This window comes from Schistocerca cancellata, chromosome 1 (genome assembly GCF_023864275.1).
Source record: "Schistocerca cancellata isolate TAMUIC-IGC-003103 chromosome 1, iqSchCanc2.1, whole genome shotgun sequence".
NCBI lineage: Eukaryota > Metazoa > Arthropoda > Insecta > Orthoptera > Acrididae > Schistocerca > Schistocerca cancellata.
In genome coordinates, this window is record NC_064626.1 from 391,956,091 (window position 1) to 391,968,497 (window position 12,407).

The 12,407-nt window shown below is 35.6% G+C and overlaps 1 protein-coding gene across 3 annotated transcripts in view; it reads left to right on the forward strand.

Annotated features, from left to right (window-relative positions):
- The window catches only part of LOC126175634 (endothelial PAS domain-containing protein 1), a 702,263-nt gene that overhangs the window by 400,053 nt on the left and 289,803 nt on the right, over positions 1-12,407 (forward strand). For all 3 annotated transcript variants that reach the window (XM_049922540.1, XM_049922525.1, XM_049922533.1), the window contains exons 3-5: positions 949-1,094; positions 3,000-3,182; positions 9,381-9,616. In XM_049922540.1, the coding sequence (XP_049778497.1) occupies positions 949-1,094; positions 3,000-3,182; positions 9,381-9,616 (565 nt within the window). The remainder of the gene's footprint in view (positions 1-948; positions 1,095-2,999; positions 3,183-9,380; positions 9,617-12,407) is intronic.

The following is a 12,407-nucleotide window of genomic DNA, read 5'->3' on the forward strand; positions in this document are numbered from 1 at the left end:
GTAATGTGAGTAGCCTTGTTGGACCCTTAAAAAATGATGACTTTGCTCGCTCGTCCACTGTGAAAGTTAATGTACCACATCAAGAAGACATCTCTAACTGGAATGAAATGAAACAATTTCAAACTGTCAGAACTTGAGACAGCAACCACGAAAGTAAAGTAAACCATTTTGAAGTTGATTCTTACACAGCAGGACCAGAGAGCTTTGGTCATTGAGAACAGAGCACTGAAATTTGTCATTTCATGACATGATGAGAGTGTGAGATGAAATTACATGTAAAACTCAGCATATAATTATTATTTTACTTGATTGTTAAGTTTAGTAAATTTGTTGTCACACTCTTCTACAAGATATTAGGATATTTTCAAAGTTGCTTCAAGCTAGACACGTTCCATTATTATTGTTATTATTATTATTATTATTATTATTATTATTATCATCACCGTTATAAAAAGTAAAAGAAAAACATCTTACGAAAACTGGAAGTCATTACCGTTCAAGCTAGCTTAAGCCTTGCAGTATCAAGCAAATGAAGTAGTGTGATAAAAATTTAATTACATGCAAACTGAGTCACCATAATCAGACAATTAAAAATTTTTATGTATAAATAGGTCCTGCCTCCTATGTTAGTTAATAGATAATCCTCATAAGTGTTTATCTTGTTTGCTGGCTCTGTTTAGGCATGCCTGTTGTCTGTTGATTCCATCTGATTTACGCCTCACTTTGCTACTTCTGCTAACCTTTTATGTCCTCTCTTCCTTTCAGCTTTTATTGTAGAAAAACTTTTGATAAGGAGCACAAAAATTTCACATTTGCATTTGAATGTTTCCTGAAGGTATCAGATATTGACAGATGTGATAAATGTTGTTGCTTTGCCCATTAATATTAATGCATTTGTTTGTATTTTATATTTGAACAGACATTTTATTTTAATTCTTGTCTTTTTAGCTCCGGAACCGACTGACTGTAAGGCTGATGCTATCAGTGATCCCCTATTCTTAAAGGCGCTGGAAGGCTTTCTGTTGGTCCTGTCTGCTGATGGAGACATGATTTTCCTGTCAGATAACATTAATGAGTACCTTGGTATTCCTCAGGTATGTTGTGCTATATGTCAAATGTTACAAGGTAATGGCCATATTCTGACATATGATGTGTACTTGTACCGCTGAGTACTGATCACTATGAAATACATGAAAGAGGGTAGTTTGTAATGTATGATTTTATCTGATATTGCTGCTGTTTTGTATACTATTGATTACATGTTTGTGAACATGCTGAAACAGTGTAACCTATGCAATCATTATAGAGCTAAAAGCAAAATGTTTTTAATGTCCCCAGAAAAAGATCAATATCAAAGCATGTGATTGCATATATCAGTTTGCTGATAGAAAAATGTTTCTCATTGCAATCCAGATGCTAACTTAGTGAAATAATACCAGAAACTTACTGGAAAATGCTGTTCGTTTTATTTTGCTCTCTATTAATACATATGTTATGGTTATTCACAATGATATAGATTTAACTGGGTGTAATTAAAACACTGTATAATAATATTTTTTCCAAAACTAATATCTGGAAATATTATTTATCATAAAGTTTGAACTGCTTAGTTCCATTCAGAAATTTTAATTGACAGATGAGGTGAGCAATCCTTTGTTTCAGGAAATGCAATTCTGTATTGATAATACTCCTGCTGTCTAGAAACAAAGATCTCATATTCTGGAAAGAAAAGAGGATATAGTTGGAGGAGGCCTTAGATAGGGTGCATGCCACGTGGAACCATTGTGTGTGTGTGTGTGTGGGGGGGGGGGGGGGGGAGGGAGGAGGAAAGTGAAGATTACAGTAAAGCCCATCTTTTATCTGTATCTGTGTTTTTCCTGATGAAAGATTGATCTTCTCAACTCATGTCACTTAACATTTTTTCTCTGCTGAAGCTTTAACCATTCTCATATATTACTTTTAAAAAAAGGCTGCTCACATGTCTGTAATTACATCTTGGGTGGTAAAGGACTCACAAATGAACTCTTGTTATTCTTGCTCCACTCTCTCACTCACTCACTTATACCAAGTTTGGTAGAAATTGTTTCAAGCAGTTCAGATTTATGCCTATACCAACAGTTCCGAACCACCACCAACCAGAAATAGGGATGGTAGCAGCGGTTTTCCCCATAGTATTTTCTTTTCTAGACAGTAAGCTGTTTATGTGCTATGTTTGGTTTATATTTTGTCATGCATGCCCGAGTTATACATGTTTGTCAAATCCACCTTTTCCTTACACTCATCACCATCTCTAGAAGTACTTGACCAGTCCTTCCACCCCATCCTTTCCCCACATTTAACGGTTAAATGCCATCGGGGCTTTCAGCAGTCAGTCCAGCAGCCATGAAAACTATGGACTTGATACTATAGCTAATTTTCATTTACTTATATGTAACACCCTTTTTACACACACACACACACACACACACACACAAACATGTAAAGCTGCTAGGTGTTTCTTATATTCTTTTCCAGATAGTAAGCCATATTTGTGACAAGTTTGTTATTTCCAGGAAAGCAAAATCAAACAACAGGAAATACAGGATGGAATAATGACAGTAGTATGAAAAGGATAGATTGCTACACATCATATAGGGGTGATGCTGACTTGCAGATAGGCAGAACAAAAAGTTTGTCAAACAGGTAAGCTTTCAGCCAAAAAGGCCTTCATCGGCATTAACAGCTGACCTTGGTAGTCAAACACTACAGTCATATGTTGAGTTTGTGTGTGTGTGTGTGTGTGTGTGTGTGTGTGTGTGTGTAGTCTAATTCCGATGAAGGCCTTTTAGGTGATAAGCTTACCCGTTTGACAGTCATTTTGTTGTGCGTTTCTGCGGCTCTACATCTCTGCTACATTGTATATTATTTTCTTGGTACTAGTGTGTTGTTAGAAAGTGATAATGTACAAATTTATTTTTTGTAGCATCCAGTGTGGTAACATTTACAACATTTGCTTCCAGATTGATCTTATGGGCCACAGTATATATGAATTCAGCCATCCATGTGACCATGAGGAAATTAAAGAGATTCTCTCCATCAAGACTCCAGTTGTGCCTTCTATTCCACGTTCTTTCTTCATTAGGATGAAATGCACTTTGACTAGCAAAGGCAGAAATGTAAATATAAAGTCAGCTACTTATAAGGTGAGTTGAATATAAAACACACATTATACCCACGTAATTGTTTTTCACTGTTTTCTTATCACTGTGCAGCTAAAGTTGATGGTAGTGTGCAGAAGAATTACATAAAAAGTGTTTAATGTTAATGCCGACACCACCACCATCACCACCCCAACAGTCACCTGACCACTACCATTAAGTATTAGTCTTACCAAGAACAAGGAATAAGCGGTAGAACACCTGGAAAGAGGTGAGAAGAGTGGGAACCAACTCAGATCAGAAGCGCTAACGCAGGAGAAGTGGTAGTAAATAAGTAACACATTTGCAAGAAATAGATTAGTATTGTAGGAAGAGACAGTGAAGAAAATTGCTGAAAATTAGTACCAAATATTCATGTTCAGTTCAGGAGGTGGTCAACTTGAAATAAGTTCCTCATTATTTCCACAATAATTACAGTTAAAGCTTTTTATGCTAAGCTAAGCTAAGCATAACTAAATCATCTCCCAGCTTTCTTCAAAACAAAAAGTGTGTCCCACCTCCAGTAATCTTGTTGCCAATGTGAAAAAGAAAATGTAGAAAATAACTTCATTTCTTAAAATTACCAAATATGCAGCAACCAGTCACAAAATTATGTTTTATTTATTGACTTTTGTAAATCAATTTCAACTGATTAACAGCCATCATCGATGCTTTCAACCAATATGTGCCCTGAGTAGTTTATATTGGTTGAAAGCACCAATGATGGCTGTTAATTAGTTGAAATCGATCTGCAAAAGTGAAAAATAAAACTTGATTTTGTAACTGGTTGCTGCATATTTAGTAATTTTATGGTTTACGGTTGCTGCACGACTTGGGAACCACATGGAACCCACCATTCATAACTTCATTTCTTTTGAAGCCTTCAGTTAGTTCACACTATTCCACCAGAACAATATTTTGATAGAAACTAGACTAGACGTCACACTTTGCAGCCAGAATTTCCATAGTGAAGCAATTTTCTCTTCAGTGACTGATGAAGATGGCCAACTTGAGTATAGAGCATATCTGAGGGTGAACTTGTGCCACTGAAATTATTTGCAGTTTCTGAATGAATGTGACAGTTTGTCAGAGAATCTTCTCCATACAGCAAAGCTGTTTCCTCAGAAATCAGTTATGTAAAATAATAATAATAATAATAATAATAATAATAAAGTTCCTTATATGCGGCAAGTAGTGACACCTCTTGATACTGTTTTGGGGGTGGGGGTGGGGGTGGGGGGTGGGGGGAGATGTGGATCCTGGCTCCAAGTATCTGTAATATACACATGCCTGTGAATTTGCCTCCTGTGACGCATTCACTCTTGTGTAAAACTGCAGTTGTTCCATTCTTTTCTTCATTTAATTGAATGGTCTGAAGGCCTATGGGGGCAGTCATATTGCTCTACCAATCTCAAGTCAGTACTAGCAGTTTGATAGTTTAGAGATCACATTTCTACCTTCAAGTGCAGGCAGATGTTTTCATGAGTTGTCAGAGCTCTGTACAGACACTTTTAAATTTACTTCTCCTCTGTAAATATCTTTTAGTCTACCAATATCATACATTTGACAGCATTCTTACAATGAAGACAACAGTCGTCATTTGTGAAGCCCAGTTTTGTGGATGAACAGGGCTCTTTTTTATTTTTAGACTCCCACAGTTGTTCTCCATTTTTTGTTATATCCTGTCACTCATTACATTTAAACTCTGCAAACCACTGTGAGGTGCATGGGTAAGGGTATGTCCCATTGTACCTGTTATTAGCGCCTTCCTGTTCCATTCACGTATGGAGCATGGGTTAGAATGATTATTTGAAAGGCTCTGTGTGTGCAGTAACTATTCTAATCTTATCCTAACGATCACTATGTGAGCAATATGTAGGAGGTTGCAGTATATTCCTAGACTAATCATTTAAAGCTGGTTCTTCAAACTTGATTAACACACTTTTTTAGGATAGTATACGTCTTTCTTCGAAAGTCTTCCAGATCAGTTCCTTCATTATCTCTGTGACACTCTCCCACAGATTATGTCAACCTGTGTCCATTTGTGCTGCCCTTCTCTGTATGACCTCAATATCCCCTGTAGTCCTGTATGATACAGGTCCCACACACTTGAGCAATATTCTAGAATGCGTGCTTCGTAAGCAATCTCGTTTGTAGATTGATTGCAGTTCCCCATTATTCTACCAGTAACGAAGTCTACCACCTGCTTTATCCACGACTGAAACTATGTGATCATTCCATTTCATGTCCCTATAAACTGTTAACTTATGTTAAAGTGACATGTTCCACATCATTTGAAATGTCACAATCATGACCCATGGAACAAGGATTAATGTATGTATGGTATTTGTACGAATTGGTCGATTCCTGACTCATTGATACTGTAGGCACTAGGATACTACATTTTTTTTGTTTTGTTTTGTGAAGTGCAAATTTTACATTTATTAACATTTAAAGCAAGTTGCCAATCTCTGCAGCACTTATTGTGGAGATATAGCATGTTCCGAGTTCGAGTCTTGGTCCGGCACAGTTTCCATTTGCGAGGAAGTTTCATATCAGCAACACTCTGCTGAAGAGTAAAATTTTCATTCTAGACTAAGCAGTCTTACCGTTATAAAATTTTACCCTAAAGAAATGGAGTTATTGCATAAAGGATGAAGCTGCAATACGACCCAGCATTTAATGATGCTAATATTAAATCTGTAATAGCCTATAGTAAAGCAGCATATGATATGGTAACATTACCAACAGTTTTTAACAGATTCACTACAGGAGTATAAAAGTTGTAGAAATAATAATTATGAAATCATTAATTTAAAAGCATCAACAATAAAATGTGATCACCTGATGCTAGAGAGATAAAAGCAGTCAAAGGTAGTACAATTGTAGTTACGCATGAAGATCACTGTATTACAAAACGAATTTTTCAGAGCGAATAACATTGTGAGAGTAGAAAAATGAACAACAAACAATATTCAGACACTTATTAAATAAGCAGTTAAGGAAAGTGATTTTCACTTTCTAATAAGGGAATGAATAGTTGTATACTAATGCTCAGCAAGCACCTAAACTGGCAGCACAACCCAAAATAAGCAAATAAGGGATTCCTATTGGACCTGCTGTAAATTATAGAAATAGTCCAGCGTATTTACTTATTAGAAATAACCAATAAACTGCTTAGCTGTTACTATACATACACCAAGAAATACATAGTAAAAAATTCCATGGATCTAATAACACAGAATAAAGACTCAATTTACCACTTATTGAAACCATAAACAACATAAGAAATAAAATGAAACAAGGTTAGCCAACCATGAATACATGAACTGAACAGTGAACAGTGTCCTAGACGTAGTGCTATCACACAAATATTCCACTCTCCGAGGAAAGAGAGGCAAGCAGAATGATGTGGTGGCTCCAGGAAGCTGCCTTGCAGGAAGATCTTTTAGAAAATAAACTTTTCAGGGAACAAATCCAACGGGCTGATGAAGTCACTTATTACCGCCATAAAGCATGGTAAATGAAATACACAGAAAGAAAGTCAAGGCTAAATTAAAAAAAAAGTGAAATAATATTAGTGAAGGTAGGCAAGAAAAAAGAAGAAACAAAAATTCATTATGTTACCATGTGTAGGCAATATTTCTCATAAAGTAAGTAACACATTTTTCAGTATTAATGTTAAAATTCTGCAAAGAGAATGATAGGAAATAACATAATACACAGAACAGACAGAAGTCAGAAATGCGACTCATCAGGAATGCATAAAATTAAGTGTGACAAGTTCTACAATGGACAATATAATGAAAATTTACTGTAAGATACAATAAACATATAAATCAAAGCAACAAACTACCTATCTACAATTAGTACTGCCCATGCAAACCAAGTTGACACTTTGTGCAGTGGCTGATGAGAAGACCATAATTGGGAAATGCCTTTACAGTTGCTCCCATCAGCCACTGCACCAAGATTCAAATTGACTTGCATGGACAGTAAGCTTCTTTGAGAAAATGGACGCTGTACACTTAATAAAGCACTAATATTTCAATTTTTCATGGAGCCAAAAAAGGAAGGTACATGAACATCTTAGAGGAAACAGAAATCTACATACATTTGACCATGAAATGAAACAACATTTTAAATGATCAAACAGAACTTAGAAGTGTTAAGCAAAAAATGAGAACTTTGACAAAATTCTTATCAGTGATAGAAAATTCAGAACAAAATACAATCCTAAATTTAATATACAATATAAATGAATACATCAGATATATAAATGTAACAAAACAAAAGTAGATCTAATTGAAAAATAACCTCTTAAGATCTTACAACGTAAGTAAAAAATTATAATTACAACAAAACATGGTGTGTTTGTGACACTTAGAATGAACCATTACTCAAAACCAGTAGTGTAAATAAAATATATAAAAATAAGCTTTGGTGAATTATTGTTAGAACAGCATGCATTTCATGCAACTTGTTGAGGCTGCAGAAATATATTGACAGTAGTTAATTGCATTTATGTGACAGGCTAGGGCTGGGTGTCAAGTTCTCGCATGGTCATTGAAGTTGTAGTTTCCTCTCCTTAGATACCATTACCAACTCAATATGATACAATCATAAGTAGTCATTTCACACTACCATAAACTACTTGCTTTAATAACAACTGACATTCACACAGCCTGCAAAGCTATGTTCCACAACTGCTTAGTATTCTGCTGTTGACTAGTAAAGCAATCACCCATTTATCACTAGCACTCAGTTGATGAGACTCTTATTTTATTAAGTTTTGCTCTTTTATCTCGCAATTCAAATAGAAAATCAGCATACTCAAATTCCTTTAATCTCAGTGACATCATAACAGCACCAGTTGCCATGGAACTGAATAGGTAGCTGTGTATAAATGAAAACAGTTTGTTAAATGGATTATGACAAGTTGACTGGTAGTTGAAGACATTTGTGATGGAAATCATCTGTGGTAAATGAACTCTTATCCATTGGAATGGGGCTGCAAAAAGGCAGTTCTCACATATAGAGAACAGAAAATCACTGACACAGGAACATTCCCAAGTGTCAATGATCAATCTTGATGAAACTTGGAGGGTATGTAGAGGAGGCAGAATAATGCAATATATATTTTTCTGTTTGTGCCTAATTTCACTTTTAAGAGTTAAAACAAACCCCAAAAGGTAATTTGGAATATTAGATTTGGAGTGAATGTCTTCAAAACAGTGGTGAAAAAAAAAAAAAAAATGTTTCTCGTATAAAAGTTGATATGTAACTAATGTTCCTGAAAACTGTATAATCAGTGGGGTGTATTTTAGCCCTTCAAAGTGAAATTGGCCATCAACCAAAAAATGTATACTGCATTATTTTGTTCCCTCTACCCACTCTCCAGGTTTCATGAGAGTTGTTTATTGGCAGTTGGAAATGTCTGTGCCAAACAAATGCACATGTGATGCAATCAAGAAAGTTATGAGCCTGGAAGAGCTGTGATACATGTTGGAACTGTTGGGCAGACAGTAAACACAAATCCTATATGCTTATTCTTGGTGTGTATTTCTTCTCCAGAGAGGACACTGTACTTTAAAAGTGCATGATTTACCATTCAGTTTCTAATTCGTTCTGAGTATGCAAAACTTTCAACTATTTCCTAGGCTATTTCCTTTCGTACTAGGCTTACTCTCCCCCCTTATTCTACTTCTCAGTGAATAAAACTTATTCCATTTGGGTGACTGACCAGTTTTATGTTGAAAAATGGATGAAATTAGTGGTGGTGATTTTTTATGTCAGCAGTGTGGTATCTCTTGTCAACTTTTGGGACAAATAATTTGGTACAAAAATTCCCATGTAGAATCATCTCAGTTCATGTACCCATGGAAATGCTAAGTTTCTCTGAAATTCAGTGTGTCTGTTGAACTGTAAGTTCTTTTACAACTGGCTGGGTAAGTCATTTCAAAGGTCTACGGAAGACTTACCATCTCCAACAAAGTTACATGTACTATATAACTGTGATGTTCAAATCAACAATTTGGTTGGAGACAGCTTTACATTTATATAATTTAAATGAATTTTAGTGCAGCAGCAATAAACAGAGATTGCAGTCTATTTCAAAGCTGTTGGTGTGTTCTTATATAATACTAATCGTAACAGATACAGTGATCACCAGAGATGCAGTGCAGGTCTTTTTTGCATTTTCAGGTTATTCATTGCACTGGTCATGTGCTTCCTGGTACTTCTGGTAAAAAGAAGATCAAGTCGGAGAGCAGTGGCGAGTGCAGTAGTGACAGTGATTGTTCCACAATTGATCAGCAGCACTGTCTTGTGGCCATTGGTGAACCAATTCCACATCCTTCAAACATTGAAATTCCACTCGACAAGCAAACCTTCTTGAGCAAGCACAGTTTGGACATGAAGTTTACTTACGCTGATGAAAAGTGAGTACAGCTTTTTCGTATAGTGTAATGCAGCAATAGTGTTGAATAATTTATTAACCCACAGAGTTTCTTTGCTCCTGCTAGTCAGTGTTTATTGGCAACTAATGCACATAGTGCTATTGTATTTACCCCCTTAGTTACAGTTTTTGCATTTGTGACAAATGGCCGTAAAATAATTACAATTGTATGTTTTGCACTATTAACACTTACAGATATTTTGATTGCATAAGGCATCAATGAAATTAAAATACTCCAAAGAAAGCACTCCAGTTATCTTGACTTCATATTTTTGTAATTTATGTATTATATCAAAGAATAATTCATATGGAAATTGTTAACAAATTATGTTATCATACTTTTCCCATGTATCAATCTTTCTTTTAAATATTTTGAATATCAATAATATGTGCTCATAGAATATCGTCACAGTGATGTAAAAATTTAGAAAATGTAAGATGTTAAAGAAATGAACAATTTGTAACTGATCAGATGCCTGGGTCATACCTGTACAGAAGACACTAACTGCAACAGTACCTTAAGTTTTAGGCACATTTTGTGTGTTACTGTTACTATTTTACATTGAAAATGAGCTAACAATAGTGAATCCAATGCAGATTTTCTTCTTCTTAAAGTAGCCTGCATTGAAGAAGGGATACACATTAGCAGATGCTCACTGAACCATTTTTAATGTTAAGATCACTGTTTTTGTCTGCTTCAAGTGCAGATTGTTTTATTTGCAGATGATGCACAGGGATAACAAGTGTCAGTATTCATCTTTTGTAGGCTCAAATTTATCTAAATTTACTGTTGTGGTTGAAATGTGTGTTGGATGAAATAACATATTTTCTTGACTAATATTGGAAGCTAAGAATTTCCTGAATTTGAAAGTAAGGTTCTCTGTAATACACTGTGCTGTCAAGTGATGTCCCCCATTGGATGTTACAGAAATAAGGAATATCAAAAGTGATATTTTTTATAAAATATATTAATTATGTGACCAGTTTTGACACTATGTTAGGGCCAACTTCAGGCCCCTATGAAAACTGCATTGTGATATCCAACCCTTGGTGCATTGTGACAAGTAGTATGTTTACACTGGTCTCATGGATTTCTACTTACATGATGTGTGCACCCTAGCCATCTGAAAATGGCTGTCAAATATAAATGTAGATCCATGAGACCATACATGCTACATGTGTTGATGCACTGAGCATTGGATACCACCATTCATTTTGCATACGTGCCTGAAGATGACACTAATGTACTGTCAAAACTGGTTGTGTAATTAATATATCTTACAAAAGTATGACTTTTGGTGTTCCTTATTTCTACAGTGTCATGTCCACTTCAGTGATGTATTATCAAAAAACCTGTTGGAAGTTGTTGAGCCTTTCTGTAACACAGTCCAAACATACCACAATATACTGTTCTGCCTTATGTCATGATTCTAGGCTGGCCAATTGTATAGAGAAGTTGTTACCATACTTTTTCATAGTAACATGTTATATGTCATATTGAAAAGCACAGGTCTCCAAACTAGTCCCTGGAGGTTGCCAACAGGTAAATACTAAAACTCAATAAAGGAAATATGTGCAGAATTCAGTTGGTTTCTTTTTCAATAGGCTTTCATTAAAAAAAAAAAGTGATGAACCCAAAGCATTCACTCGTAATTTCAAAGGTTTCCTTGGAGGGTACACTTGTTCTGTCCTGTGTAGGGGTTCCTCAAAGTAATTGAGGAATTTTCTCTGTAATATTCTGTTTGTGTGTATAATCTCTCACTTTTTTTTATTTTTAGTAATTCTATAATTTTTTTTATGAATATAATAGAGGGGAACATTCCACGTGGGAAAAATATATCTAAAAAGAAAGATGATGAGACTTACCAAACAAAAGCACTGGCAAGTCGATAGACACACAAACATACACACAAAATTCAAGCTTTCGCAACAAATGGTTGCTTCGTCAGGAAAGAGGGAAGGAGAGGGAAAGACGAAAGGATGTGGGTTTTAAGGGAGAGGGTAAGGAGTCATTCCAATCCCGGGAGCGGAAAGACTTACCTTAGGGGGAAAAAAGGACAGGTATACACTCGCGCACACACACACATATCCATCCGCATATTTTTAAAATTTATAATCAGCATTTTGTAGACTGTATACAAACTTGTTCCATGACCAAGTAACTTTGGCTCACATGGTCCCACAAAACTGATAAATAAAGACACAAATTGTTTATTGGTTCCTACTGCGACATTGCCTAGCTGAGCAGCAAGAGGGGGAAGCATGTTTTGTGAAGAAAGGCACCACTTACACATTTCTTTATGGACTGTTCACTGTCTGACATGTGCTACTAAGCAACCATTCTGTAAATCCATAATTGCTTTGAATCCTCAACTCTCGTCACTTTTATTACTCTAATGCCATTGCTTTTTATGTCATACCCTTGTCCAAGATTTCATTAATGTGTATTTTTACGAAGAGCTGCTTGGTTATGTTAAGCTGTTTGGTTATGTTAACAAATATCTAGATCTTGTCCTGAACAGTCATGGTGTCATAAACTGATCCTGATGCCATAAAATGTCTCTGTATTGATTATTGAAGTTGTTAGCCAGTTACTGAATACAGTCTTCTTAAGTGCTCAATGATCACTGGAGCTCAGTTGATATTGCTTTTGGATTGTGTTTGTCTGATATTTTATCCACTGTTATGGCATTAGAGACAGTGTGTCAGTCTATATTTAGTTCAGTTGAAGGGTCAAACTCTGGTGTCTGATATGTCCATCATATTTACCTAAT